We start from the raw sequence: 14,789 nt of genomic DNA, 5'->3' as shown, positions 1-14,789 counted from the left end.
AGCACCGCAGCTGGCATCGGCATCGGAGAAAGGAGCAGCCAGCGGCAGTCAGGCCATGGAGCCTCCCAGCCACCCAGCTGGAACAAGGACCCCTGAACAGGGAGGGGACGCAGGAGGGGAACAGACCCATGGTAGCTTGGTGGTGGCACAGCCGGGGGCTCCGGTACAGGGCACCTCGCTGGCACTGGCTCCCTCCCTAGAGGCTTCAGCAAGGAAGAGTCCCAGCAGCGCTTCCCGCTCGGAGCCCGGGATACAGGGACCCCTGCGTGACCACCCCCTGAGCCCAGCCCTGGAGTCTGCGCCCAAAGCACCCATCTGCCCAGCACAGGAGGAGGCGAGTGGGGAGAGAGCCGGCACCGAGCCGAGCTCCCTGGACGTTGTGAGGCCCAAGGTGCCAGGACAGCTGAGAAAGAGCCGCAAACAACGTGGAGCCAGTGCTGCCGAGACAGCCCCGGGTGACAGGGAGCCTACGGGGGCTGCAGCGCAGGGGACTGGCGTACCCATGAAGGCACCTTTAAGCTCACCAGTGTCCCCACGAAAGAGCAAAGGGAAGGAGAAAGCAGCCAAGCCAACTCCCGTGAAGCTGGGAAGCGAGGAGGCAGGGGAGAGCAAACGGCTGGTGCCCAGCCCTGGCACGAATGAGGGTCATCCAGCCCTGAGCACTCCCCTGAAGCAGAAAGCGAAGGAGCTGGGGGCACAGCCCCTGGGGAAGGCAAAGACCACCAAGCATTCAAAGCCAGGGCAGGCTGGTGGCTTGGGCATACGTGACAATGTGCCAGTGGTCCCTACCAGCGGAGCCGCGGCTCCTCCAGGAGAGGTATGCCAGGAGGCACCGGGGAAGCCTCTCCATCCCAAGAGCGTGGAGGCTTCTGGAGGGGATACTGCTGAGGGAGCTCATGGGGAGACCCCCAGGGAGCTGGGCCCCCCTTGCTTTGCAGCCGAGGTCTCTGCAAGGACAGACACCCTGGACGTGACATGGCCTGAGATGTACGACTATTTGTTCTGTGACTCTCAAGGGGAAGAAGAAGGAATGGAGAACTCAATGGAAGGGGAGAAAACACCCTTGGAAAGGGAAATATCCTTGCCTGAACTGTATGAATATTTTTTCAATGAACCAGAAGGAAACAGGAAAAAAGTCAAGGGTAAAGAAAGGAAGCGAAAGAAGTTCAGCAGCTTGGACCATGCTCAGCTGCAAAATAAAGATCCCGACTCGGCTCCAGTCAAAGACTCCCTGGTTATCTCTGTCCCTGAGGTGTATGAACACTTCTTTCCAGACAGGCCTGGGAACAGGGCGGGCTGGAGAGGGATTTTCTCAATCACTCCAGCCTCCGAGGTGAAGAAAGCTGTGGGGGCTTTGAAGTCCCTTCTGCAAAGGCCAATGCGTCTCGTCAGAGGGAAAGCCCCAGTCCCCCAGGCTCTTGTGCGGAGAGGATCTGGAGAGAAGCTCCCCCTCATCCCGCTGGCTCCGCTGGGAAGAGGCCAGGCACGGCCAGAAGGTTTGGACATGGCCCTTGCATTGACAGGTAAAGCCCTGTTACCCCCTGCCCGCTGCCCGACAGCCCCGGCTCATCGCTGTGCATAGAGATGTGATGTGCTTCTGCCTTGGGTGGTCTCCCCTGCTCCCACCGCCCCTTGGCAAGCCTGGCAGCCAGCTCTGACCTTGCTGTAGCCATCTCCACTCCAACTGCAGGGGCATTAAGGTCACTATACAGTTGGGAGCCTTTTGGTGGGCTCTGCCAGGTGTAGCTGGTCTGAAATCACACTCCTGGCACGTTGCTTTGTCCCGTAGCAGCCCTGGGTTTTAGCAGGCATCTTTGGAAGCGTGGCTAAAGCCACCACCACGACATGCTGTGTCGCAGCGGCTCTCTCTTGAGATGCTCACGCCATCCCTATGCCAAGCGAGTGCTGCTGGCCAGGCCCCGCAGGATGGCTCCCAGTGCTGCAGGAGGCATGGACAGGGAATCTGGGTATATTCTGTGCATAACTTGCTTTGCTCCCCGCAAACTCCAGTCCTGGGGCAGAGGCGGTCGTGACTGCATGCATGCAAGAGGCTGAAACTCAGTCTGGCCCAAAGTCCCTGTCTGAGATGATTCAGTTGTTCCCCTGATGGATATAACGTACTGTGGATCTGATCTATCCTTTTTCACTCTGGCCAAGAAAAGCTTACTGAAGCAGATGGCCACATTAAACATGGGTGATGTTATTGCAAGGTCTGGTTGAGGTAGGAATCCCCCATCCCAGTGCCATCCAACCGCCTGCAGGACCGCATACCTACCTGTATTTCTGATGAGGGAATGGGAGGCAAAGTAGCAAAATCCTTCTGTACCAGAGAATTCATGCCCCTGAAGTAAGGGAATGGCTGCTGAGCTGCTGTCCTGTTAAGGCAGGGTTGCTAATGGATGTAATATTGGTGGGGGAAAAGGTGTGCACAGGGTGCAACACATACAAGGCTTCCAGCTGAAAGAGGTGAGGGGGATTTTAAAATACACGGTAATTTGAAAAACACCCTCCAGAGACCTCAGATGTTACCTGAGCATTGACTGTTATTGGAAGCAGGTAAGAGAAACAGGAATATAGGGAGAGCAAGTCTGACCCACTAGGACAGCCAGCATATTTATCTTAAAGCTTATACGATGCTTACAGGCACAGTGCCTCCCAGTTAATACTAAAACCAAACAATGAATGAGTCATCCCAAAGGGTGCCTTAAAATAGAGCTTCCAGTCTGTTTGCACACAGGAAAAACCCCTTTGCCGTGGTCGTAGCTAATTAATAAGCCAGCTTTAATTAAGAGCCTGATCAAATAAGCACAGGAGAAAAAATAACCTACTCTTGCAACCCGTCTTCAAGTTGTGCTAAGCTGGAACTCCAGCAGAGAAAGAAATGCAGAGCATTCAGGGCTGTCTCCCTCCCTGGACCTAGCAGGTGGTGGGAATGAGGTGGGATCCACAGAGAGATGCTGAGCACGGGTGCTTCTCGGGGGGGATATGTGCTGTCCCAGAGCTGCGTGTATCTCAGGGCATTGTCTTGCAGGCAGGGGACCCTGTCCAGAGGGACCTGCCTGCAGCCCCAGTCCATCAGCAGCCAGCCCAGGAATTGTCCTCTCCTAAATCTACTCCCTGCATCCAGCCACCACACAGGGGTGCGTTGGGAAGAAATGCAGGGAGGTGGTGAGGCCATCAGAGCCCCTGGAGGCACCACGTCCGCGGGCCCATGGGTAGCATTAACAAAGCTTTGCACTGGGCTTTTAACCAAATGTAAAACTGAGAGGGGAGGAAAAGGTGCCCCTCTCCTTAAGAAACGTACCTGAGTCCTAAATAGACATGTTTGACTTCACCACTGGTGAAATAAGGTCTTCTGGGAGGGAAAATGTGTGACAAGGATGTATTTCTCTGGGAGTGCAAGGGACTCGCTGCCCCAGAGGGATTGGAGCCTGCTGTGGTGGAGGAGACGTCGGTAAAACCCCAACCCTTGTCCTCTTCTTCTCGCAGGGAGGCCCGAGGCTCCGCTGGCGCTGACCCACAAAGACATGTGCCTCGTCTTCTGTGCCTTTGCGTCCTGGGCAGTGAAGACCTCTGACCTGCAGGCTCCGGATGCCTGGAAGACCAGTACGTACGGGAGAGGGGTGGGAAGGACCTCGTGGAAGACATGGTGGGGAGAAAGGCAGGGATGCTAACACACCTAACATTGCCTATGGGAAAATGTAGTCATTTTCCTGCTTTTCCAAAGTGTCCTGTTACTTTCTAATGCTTTCTCTCTCCTGTAGAAATGACAGTCCTGATTCTTACTCACTTACATTGTCCTTTCCCCACACAAAGCGACTGCTGACTTGAACTGAGCCGTAGGACAAGTCTGTATTCCTAGCCTTGGCCCTGCTCCATCCAGCCTCTGACAGGGACCAGTACCGGTGGGTCAGGGGAAGAGAGGCTTCTGTAGCATCCCTGATGGCTAGAAGCTGAATCAGGACCTGGAGTATGCAGGTTTATACTCCTTCATCTCAGCTGGAACAAATGCATATATTTTTCTAATATGCTGTAAAGGTATAATCTTTTTTCTAAATACAGCTTAGCTGAAGTATTATCCTGGTGCACAGAATCCTGCAAGTAAATGGAGCTCTGTCAGTTCCTCTCTTCTCCAACCGCAGCATTTGAATAACTGATGGGGAGGGAGGAAGCTCAGGCATCACGAATGAGCTGAGCTGTGACCCAAGGGGTGCGGGTCGCTGGATGAGCAGGGCACGGCACAGCGAGTACAGCAGTCCTGCCCCGGCTGCAGCAACGGAGCACGGGGTCCAGCCCGTGGGCATCACAGAGCTCCAACCATGGGGCAAGACACCGGGGCCAGGGCTTCCCGCTGCTTGTCCCGGGGGGAGGAATGTTCCCCACTAAGGTCACGCAGGAAGCTGACACCCTGGGCTGAGAATAGCTCATTAGCTAAAGTTGCTCAGTGCAGTCATCACAAGGAGCTTTTGGCCTGCTCCTCCTTGCCTTCTCAGTATTAGATAGTAGTGGCCTCAGAGAGGGTGCGGAAAGCAGGATTACGGGCCTTGTGCCCTCGGGATTGCACAACCCAGCGTTGCAGTAAGCACCCCGGCGAGGATGGGAGGCGAGAGGCGGTTTATGACATCCTGGACGAGCAATTCTCTTTTCGGTTCTAACAAGTTGAATTTCCCTATCTATGTCCCGGGTTCTAACATGTAAATCAAAATGAAGTCTGAATTTAAAGCGGGAAGTCCAAAGGCATGGCTTGGGTTCCCAGGTTTGCTTGGACACACATCAGGGGAATTGAACCTCTCTTATAGGCCAAGCTGAAAACATTAGCTGAAAGAACAGAGAAGAGCTTGATTCTGTGTGTAATCTGCATTAGGTATTTTTTGTATCTCTACATTTTCTGGTTCTGGAGTTTGGATATTTTCTGCTTTTCGGGTGGGATCAGAGTATCCACAGATAACACACAAAATGATATTTTTCTTGGCATCTTCCTGGTCCAAACAGAAGTAGCAAGTGAAGGGACTGTCCTGAAGCCCTGGTGAGATTTCCTACTGTGGCCTTCTCATCTGAGATTAGACCCATTAGATCTCCACATGAACCTGGGTATCTAACCACCACCCATCTCTACTGCACACATGAACCCTATGTTGCGTTTCCCTTAAAAACAGCCGTTTCTTGTGAAACGGTGCTGTGATCCATGTGCCCAAACTGTAGGACTAGATGTGGTCGGCCAGGCTGCGGGCAGCTTAAGACTGAATGCACTGGGAACCAGCACGGTGTGGTGGGGATGAAAAGCAAAGGCAGGAGGGGACTGAGAAAGGGAGGGGAGCGACTCTGCTACATCCCATGGACCAGAGTCAGCCAAGTAGCTTGTGATCTTCAACTCTGGAAAAAGAACTTCAGGTTGGAAAGAAGTACCCAGACTCACTCTGGAAATGTGTTGGGCTCTTTTGCAGTGTTCCTGGCAAGTTTTGGCACGCTTTCTGCCATCCGCTACTTCCGAAGGCAGGTCAGAGAAGGACGTCCCCGGACCTAATCTCAGCGATGCTTCCCGAGGACTGGCGAGGGCGGTGGAGGCAGAGGCCGGGGACTTTGTTGTTGGGCAGTGTGAGAAGCCTGGATCCCAGCACCAGGACTTCTCTGGACCCATCCCTAAACGGGACAGGATGTCATAGGAAGCAGGATCCTTCCAGTGACAGTCATTTACAATACGGTAGGCAGTTTGTACCCGTACGGGACAGAAGAGGAGCCCGGCATGGGCTGGTTCTGTTCTTTCTTTGCACACTTCTTGCGTACTTGTGCTGTCTCCTAGGAGTAGTCACAGTGTCTGTTCCAGGGCGCTGCTTGTCCGTCCTCCCTGCTAAAGTCACTTGGTGGCAAAGGAAGGCACTGAGTTGGTGGAGCGAGGAGAGAGCAAAAGAAACCAGCAACATGCTTCGTTCCTATGAAAGAGCTGGGTTATCTGTGAAGGAAGAGAGGAGAGAGCTTTGGGGAAGAGCTGTCTCTGTCCAAACACGGTGCTTTGCCAAGCACCGGCTAGCTGGCGGCAAGCTGGGCAGCAGCTAAAGGGGGCTGGAGGGGCCGCTCGCTTGGCAAGGCCCAGGTCTCCCATGATGGGTTTGGCTCACTGCGGGAGGACTCATCCTCCTGGATTTCACTCCAAGAAATCACTGTTTGCTCTAACAGTTCAGGGGGCTGAGATAAGGTTTCCGTTGCGTGTGGCCACCTCAGCCCTGCTGAGCCAGAGCCACGGATGCAGGTGATGGAGTCTGTCCCTGCGAGTGATAGAGCACCCACTGCAAGGCCACATCTCACTCCCATAGGCAGAGGACGGGCAGGTATCACGCAGCCAGAGCCAGGGGAAGGGTTGGTTGGGAAAGGCCCTGTAGGAGGCTGCGCAGGATGGAAAGGGGCTGCAGGGGCAGCAGGGAAAGGGACTGAGCTCAGGGATGCCTCAGGAAAGAGCCCTGACAAGGGCAGGAGCATGTTGGAGAGGAGGAAAAGGTAGGTTCCTATGGTAGGTAGGTTTTAGTACATGGTACCAAAAGGTACATGTTCGGCTCTGACGATCACCAGATGAAGGGTCTAGACATATGACTTGGTCCCTCCGCTGCCTCCCATCCTGGAGACATAAAGTCGGCTGGGAGGAGATGTCAGGTGAGGAGGTGCCGTGGCTGAGCGTGTAACCTTGGGGGGCTGGAGGGGACCCAGAGTGGAAGGTGGGGGTGAAAAATGAAAAGGAAATGGTTCCGTTTCTTCCCTGTCTCTGGTGCCTTCCTGATCACTCGAGGGCATTATTCATGAGGGTTTTTTTTCACTCTCAAGTCTGATAACAGCACGAATGTGAGACTTGTTAAGCACTTAGGGACAGATCCACAAAGGTACTGGGGAAAATCTGCCCAGAACACCTGCGCGGATCTGCCCATGAGCTTTATAGGAACACTGTGGCAATGTTTGTCTTACGAAACCAGAGAGGAGAGGTTTAGCTCTTTCCTTGTAACGCAGAGTGCTATGCAATTTTAATGTGTGTAGGGTTGTACTGAAGACCATGTATTATTGCTGATAAGAGAGCACACTGCACAATTGTACGGTGAGATATATAGCAGTAAATAGCGAGAGAGAGATGTACAGGCTCTATATGGACTATAGTCGCTGTATATCCAGTAAGAGGAGTTTAGTGGAGGAGGAGAACGGATAAAATATGCTGGAAGCTTCTAATAAAGATCTATCTCATTTAATACTTTTGTGTACATTCCTGTGTCTACATTGTTTGTGTGTGAAAGTGTTGAACGAGTAGTGACTTTTAAAGAATGAGAAATCAAAGCATTATGTGTCTGTTGATACAAAAATGGAGGAGTTGATGTGCTGGTTGAGGAGCCCCGGAGGACAGAGTACGCAGGGAGACGGGCTGCTTCTCCTCTTCTTTGGCTCAGTCCCCGTGCCTACCCCTCTGAGACACATCTGGGCTGTCGCATGTCACCGACAGCCTGATCCAGAGCGCGATGCCCTCTCTCCTGTCTCAAAAGCACTCAGGACTCGAGCAGAGGCTTTTGCTAACCCTCCAGCCAACTCCTCCCGGGGCCCTCTGAACAGATCAGTGAGCACAAGTCAATGCACAGCTCCTGGGTTCGGTCCATCGATCCTCATCGCCTCTGCCCTTCGATGCAGCCAAGCGCTCCAGTCTGAGCTGCATCCAGGCACGCCTGGCACTGCAACCTCAAGCCCTGAAAGATTTGTCCGGTCAACCTCATTCCCTCCGCTGAGCAGGAGAACGGCAGGCACAGGGGAGGCCGAAGCGTTCGCATATGCTCAGTTTTACTGTTTATCCAGCCATAATCCATTAAACGCTCTCCGCGTTCTCAGCGGCAGGTGGAAATACAGCAGCCTTGGCATGGCGGGTGGGTAATGGGGGAACAGCTGGAGGAATCAGGCAATTTCATTATGTGGGGCTTTCCTGGGAGACTGTCCCAAGGAGCTCAGCAAAGCAGAAAAAGGTCAGAGGAGGGCAGAGACAGGTTTGCTGAAAGGAAGGGGTCTCTGCGACTGCCAGCTCCTGTCTCAGGGGGCTCTGGCTCTTCCTGCCTAGTTCCTTATGCAGAGTCAAGTCCCCAGGGTAAGGGACATCGTTAAATCCTGAACGGTCACTGCTGACTTCTTGCTTGGTTGGAATTTTTCAGATTTTTGTGTTTTCTAGCCTTGTCACACAAATCTGGAGGAAATAACATTTTCCCTTCACTTTGCAGGTGCAGGAACGGTTCGTTTCCCTCCCAGCCATGTACAGTACCCCTCGGTGCAATGCTGGCAGTTAATAAATGATCGCGCTAAAAGTCACTGAATTTAATACTAAACAAAATGGTTGGGAAAGCTGTTCTGGTTTGTCTCAGTCGGTGCAATGCTGGCAGTTAATAAATGATTGCGCTAAAAGTCACTGAATTTAATACTGAGCAAAATGGTTGGGAAAGCTGTTCTGGTTGTCTCAGCAATTGCAAAGTTGACCTGAAGATCTCACTGGAACTGGGAGGTTTTCTGGCCAGAACCCATAATGTTGAGGACACTTTTGATGACATTAGTTCCTCCAGGGAGGTTTGAATGGGGCAGGGCTCTGTGCTGGGATATGGGGAGTCTGCATGTACCCATGTCAGCCAGATCTTTTCTAAGCAATGCCCTTCCTTTGGGGACCTCATTTTCCCTGGGGAAGGAGTTTTGTTCTCAGCCGCTCCCCACAAGCCAAAGCTGCAGATGCTTGCTGCAATGGGGTGCTGCCGGTTCAGCTTGGGTGCCTTGTGACGAATGAAGAAGCTCAGTCAGTTGAGGCTGGGCTGGAAAACTTCACGGTGAATGTATAGCTGCTAAATCCCTGCTGGGAAGAGACTTGTGCATCCTTTCTTGCCATCATTACTTGAAGACTCTGTGCGTGGTTTTTGCAGGAAGCCAACTTGTTCTGCTGCTTGCAGACAGTCAGACTACAGTCGGAGACTACCGTCAGTTTTCCTGAACTGCACAGGGCATGCACGGCACTGACCGGAGGCTGCAGGAAAGCTGCAACTAGTTTAGGAGTGGTTTGGGTGCAAGTAGTAATACCAGATACAATCCAGAAAGGAATCAGACCTAGACGTTGCCAGAGGTGGGGATGGTAAGAAATGCTCTGCACTCCCAGTATCCCAGTCCATAGGTGAGCCACGAGCAGCTAAAACACTGCACCCAGGGTGGGACAAGCAGCCTCCTGGCTGTCCCGGACCCACTCAAGCCGGGAAAGGCACAGGAGCACCCAGCGCCTGTTTTCCCACCCCAAGGGACCCAGGGTACATCTTACTCTCTCAATGCCTCCATCCTCGTGTTCAAAAACTCATGCCAAGTTTCTTCTCAGGAGAATTCAGTGCTCATGTTACGCTGTAGGTAACAGGAGGTGCCCACCGCCTCTACCAGCGAGTGCCCTTTGCCACTCTGCGATAATTGGTGTCTGATCCTTTAGAGCTTGGGATGGGAGACATAAATGTGATTTGGCGTCTCACCCTGCTAAAAGTTACCGAAGGTGCCAGATGATCCATCAGGTTATAGGTGCATTTCACACTTCTTTTGATCTCTGCTGGAAGAAGTGGATGAGAGAAATATTTCAGAAAAGAGATGTTTTCAGCCCACTGCAGAAGCAGAAGGAAATACTGAAAGATCTTGTTGGTATCAGGAGATGGGCTCTGGGAGTGTCTGCTGTGCTCAGTCAAGCAGCAGTATCTCCAGTGTCCTTCAAGGAAACCAGCCTGGACTTGCCTGCAATTTTAATGCTTGGTTTATTCTCCGACCTTTTAAGCTCTCTCCTCTCCCTCCACGGCAAGGTCATCTTGCCTGTATCTCACCCCGGCAGGAGGAGCCAGGAGCTCACCATCTTTTGCAACAGCAGCAGCCACCACAATAGAAACGACCTTTTCAGTGCATCCTTGCTGCCGTGAGACTGTTTTCCCTTCAGCAAAGAGAGTGTCAGTGCTGGAGGTGGGAGCCGTGCCATCCCACCCCACTTCTTTGCCTTGCACGTAGCTCCCACATCTGACACCTTGTCTTGCCAAGCAGATGAAAAAGTCAGGCAGGTGCACCATGAAGAACTCCCTCCGTATTTCATCTGGCCTTGAGACATCATGTGCTACCCAGCTGCCACAGTCCCAGCCTGGAAGAGGGCTGCATCTCTCCCCCCTCTCCCGCAGCAATCGGTGTTGCCCCTTCACTCTTATTTTTGCTTCGTCCTTCTGTAATAAAACCAGAGCAAAGCTTCCCGTGGATATTTCTGCTAGACCATTTCTGACTCGTGATTGTCTTCTCCCCCCGCTTCAGAGAGATTTCGGAGGGCTCGTGGTGCTGTGCCAGCCCCGGGAGGCAGCGGGCAGAGCCAAGGGAGCGGTGACCTCCCTCTTATCTAGGACCGACAGCAATGCCAGTTGCTTCGGTCGGTCGTGACAGCGTGACATATTTTGGTGGATTCCCCCACCCACAGGGCAGAGAGGGAGTTGCTTATGACAGACCAGAGCAAATCCTGCACATCCTCCACTCTTTAGGGGACTAAAGGCTCTGCAAGGGAGGTGCTGGGTTTTCCCAGCAAGAACAAGGAGCAGGTTTGGACCCAGCAGGTCCTTCCCCAACCTCGGCCGTGGTTTCAGGCTCACAGGCAGCCAACGGGAAGAGACACGTTCCTACAAAATGCTCACCAAGGAACTCCCAAATCAAGTGTCTTTGCAAATACGATGGGCAAGTCCACGCGCAGCGAAGGAGGGGGAGCTGACCAGGTGGGATGCTCTGCTGCAGCTACACCCTATCTTCGTTACTGGGACTTTTTCATCAAACTCCAGAAGCCAGAGGAGCAGGTTACAGGCTTCACTTTGGTTTTTTTTAAAAACACCTCTCTGCTGTTTATTCTTTGAGCAAAAGAAGTTTGGAATTGTGGTTTGGAAATCGGAAAGCAGAGAGAAATACAGTGCCTCAGTAACTGCTCTGGTTTTCCAGCTATGGTTTCAGAAGGGGGGGACCCAATTCAGGCCTTTTAGCACTTGGAGGGTGTGTGTGGAGGGGGGTGGAGAGATCATTTGTCAGAGAGTGAATTGTTGGCAGCTAATATCATCTCATGCCTTTCATCTGCCTCTGTGAATAAAGATGCAGCTATCCGGTGACCGAGCGGAGCTGCAGGATGTGTACAGGCTTGCTGGCAGCTCCGGAGCACCGGGTCTGCGCTTTGGGGGTGACCTCCTTCCGACCGCATTTCTGCTGCAGCCAGGCTGCGAAGGATGAATACATTCTTCAGGAAATGAGAGGTGTTTTGTGTGTTTACAGGTACTACAGTTTCCATTTTAATGTAACCCGCACTGAGACATCTACTGCCACTTTAAGTAAACTCTCTATTTTTAAGCTCTGAATCTGCTGAGAAATGTGTTGGAGGAAAAGCAAGAGAGTGGGGGTTTCCACGGTCACAAGGCAGGTGTCCGTGACCAGAGCTCACAACCACATCCCTGTTCCCACCAGCTACGGAGCTGCCTGGATCAGCATCTGGATAGGAAACCATCCGGGGAAAACCCAATGGCCAGCAAACCCCATGACTCAACAGGGAACCCAGACTGTGCTGGGGAGCTTGGGTGTGGGTCTTGACCGATCTGATGCTTATGGGGGCTGGTTTGGAAACATTTTAGGGCTTGTACACACACATAAATTGCTCTGCATTAATGATACCAGCCTAGGAGAGCTGTACAACCTTCTAAAGTAGGGACAGATAGAAGGAGGGCAGGAAGAAGTGCATCTTCCAGGGGAGCTAAACCCAGCTGGGAAAGGATTTAAGTAAAACTCCTTTAGCTGCTTGTATGGCAGGGGCTGTGTGACCAGTTCACTGGCGGTTTGTTATCACATCCTTAGTTCCTACAGGGTAACAGTGAAGATAAGGCAAGGAGTGGGCTGTAGTGGTCAACCGGGCAGCAGCATTCAGGGATGGGACACTCTGGTCTTGTTTACACCCACAGCCCCGCTCTCTGTTGGTGCAAGCCCCTGACGGTGCCCGTTTGCTAAGGGCAGGCTGGCGTTTCACCCCGAAACGCTATGTTTTGTGCCGGGCAGCAGCTGGAAGTAGCTGCACTCTGCCCCAGAAGTACTGTAGGAACAAGGCAATAACTCAGGCACAGACGCACGAACACAGAGACGGAGTTCAGGACCTGAAATCAGAGCCAAACAGACCACGGCAGCTGTGCACAAAGCCGTGCTGGAAGCGTGAGAAATGAGCAGCCCGCATGTTGAAAGGGCAGCATTTGCAAGAGTGACAAATTTAGCCCAAATGTAGCTGGGGAGGAAAGTTGCCACTCTGGAAGCAGGACTAAAATTGCTTTAAAAGCTGTGTGATGGCTTTGCAGCGTTTTGAAACCGGGATCTCGCACCTTGCTACTGGTGGCCCTGTGCACGTGTGTGTCACTGTCACCGATCAACGTGATCGCACCTCGCGGCGTGGGAGAGCTGCGCATCGGGGGACAGATACACCCGGGCTTCTGCAGCCAACACATCTTCCTCTTGCCCCGTTATTCAGTTTCTTGAGCACCTCTGGCTGCAGCCCAAACCCCTGCCATCTTCCCAAGGGTTAGCATCTTCCAGCAGCCACTGCGGTGCCTTGCTGTCTTGCAGAGAGCTGTGTGCTTGGAGGCCAAGTGCTCTGCCTGCCTTGCTGCTCCCAGCCCTAAAAGATTACTGAACTTTAAACTGAGGGCCATATCCAGTTCCTCAGTGGTCTTCTCCGCAGAATACTGGCAGCCAGGACACCTGGTTTTCTGCCCAGAGCAGATGGAGGGACAGAAGTGGCCTACAGGCATCTGGATGTAGTCCTCAGGACGGTATTTCCTTGCCAAGCAAGCCTCTGCCGTGGCCAGCTCCTCTTCCCAACTGACTTTGTGAGAAAGCGACTGCCATGAAGTGAGATCAGACCGACAAAACGGCAAAGGCCGAGCCAAAAACCCTGCGCCATCTGGCAGCCGGCGGTGGGCTCAGCTCCGTACCTGAGCCTAGCCCTGGGGCTGGCCAGTGCGTCCCACTCGGTTCTCCCGGGTTCCTCCCAGGCTAGAGAGTAGACGGCACAGAGCATCCCGAGTCACAGCATGGCACCGGCATTCCCAGCTGCATGAGTCCACGGAGCCATTTGGAATCACCGACTGATTTTACAGACTTTTCCAAGACCCCCGGGACACAGAGCTGAAGCAAAGTCCGATTAGCTTTGGCATTAAGCCTCTAGCCAGGTCTCGTTGCCTGACAAACCCAGGGGAGATTTTGCTCTAGGATTAAGTGTTTACAAGTGCCCGACCTGAACCAGAGACAGCCAGCACTCTGGAAATCCTCCCGGACCCAGGGCCCCAAAGTCCTCAGGGGAGGAAGGGCTTTGGAAAGGACAGCAGCAACGGACAACAATTCATTAAACCAGACGATGGCAAAGAAAGAGAGAAGAAAAATATTCCAGAAGAATGTGTATTGCAATTGTCCAGTCTCACAGAAATCCACCAGGGAACTTTTACAGCGACAGGGAGGGGCATATTGCAGATATCACTGTTAAATCCCAATTAAAAAAGATGACGGTGACCATCTTCGAAGTCAGCGTGTTCATAGGAGCTCATGAGCACGGCTGCCTCCGAACACACTACGTGCTTCTGACGTTCCCTAGTGCAATTTTGTTCTGAATAAATAGATCCTTTGGGAGTTAAGTTATGAGATACAAATCTTCCCAAAATGAGAGTAAACCTGAAACAAAACAATACAGCTAGAAGACCCAAACCAACACACACACCAATGTGCAGACAGCTGTCCATTCTACAGTACTGAACGTCACCCACAGCTAGAAAATTAAATAGATTTTCAACTCAGCCACATGTACACATTAAATATATATAATCCACTCAAACCTCGCATGTAAACTTTGTTGGATACCTTCTGAAAAAAAAAATATATAAGTACAATGTAATACGTAGATATTCAAGTACAAAGAGCTCCTGGATTGTTTTGCTTGCACCGGTGAAAGAAAGAAAATAGAGATTTGGTTTGCAGCCTCTTTTGGGAACAAAGGTTAAGATTTTGGAGCCTCAGGTAAAAACACTTGGATTTGCTGCTGACCTTCTATGTGCTAAAGGATCTGGCCTAAGAGCCTGGAAAACGATAGCACTGAGACTCTGTCCCCTGTTGTTTGTGTCCTGGTCTTGCTGCTGTGCTGGAGGGGGGAAGAGAGAGATTGCAGCCCACACCGCCATCGCTCTGATCACTGGAGCGTTATGGTTTGTAGTGAATTTTCTTCCTTCCCTCCCTCCCTAGCTATTCATAGAGAGCATTTAGTGTGAGTCCAGTAATGTCCAGAGGGATGGGAGGAAAGGACGCAGTCCCGTAAGAGGAATCTGGGGCATCCTTTCCAGGGAAGACCTCGGTAAACACAAGCCACTTGGCATATTTGCTGGCAGCACATTTCGTGATTCCATTTGCCAAGGTGTCAGGCTCCTAATATTGCAGGTTACCACCATGGTTTGGAGCCAGCACTGGCAGGAAAAAATTTTTTGCTTAAAGTGAAAAGCACATCCCCTTCTGCCCAGATCTGGATTTTTTTCTCCATCTCTGTCAGACAACTCTGATCTTGCAGGAAGACAATCCTATGAGCACAGCTACTGCTACCAACCGTACGTACCACGATGGGGCATGTCTCATGTATCTCTGCCGACTTCAGAGCTCAAGGGGGGAAGGTTTGGCTTAACAGCTATTCTCAGGGATCACTGGATCCTCAAAGTGACCAGCCTGCGGGCTCTGGTGAAAAGGAAAATGAT

The 14,789-nt window shown here is 52.2% G+C and overlaps 1 protein-coding gene across 1 annotated transcript in view; it reads left to right on the top strand.

Moving 5' to 3' along the window:
- The window catches only part of LOC104168000 (PGC-1 and ERR-induced regulator in muscle protein 1-like), a 13,472-nt gene extending 476 nt beyond the window's left edge, over positions 1 to 12,996 (top strand). The window contains exons 2-5 of the mRNA XM_009708431.1: positions 203 to 1,523; positions 3,490 to 3,606; positions 5,445 to 5,510; positions 12,938 to 12,996. Coding sequence (XP_009706733.1) covers positions 203 to 1,523; positions 3,490 to 3,606; positions 5,445 to 5,510; positions 12,938 to 12,996 — 1,563 coding nt within the window. The remainder of the gene's footprint in view (positions 1 to 202; positions 1,524 to 3,489; positions 3,607 to 5,444; positions 5,511 to 12,937) is intronic.
- The last annotated feature ends 1,793 nt before the right edge of the window (positions 12,997 to 14,789 follow it).

This window comes from Cariama cristata, unplaced genomic scaffold, assembly GCF_000690535.1.
Source record: "Cariama cristata isolate BGI_N322 unplaced genomic scaffold, ASM69053v1 scaffold18249, whole genome shotgun sequence".
Taxonomy (NCBI): domain Eukaryota; kingdom Metazoa; phylum Chordata; class Aves; order Cariamiformes; family Cariamidae; genus Cariama; species Cariama cristata.
This window is presented reverse-complemented; position numbering and strand designations above follow the sequence as displayed.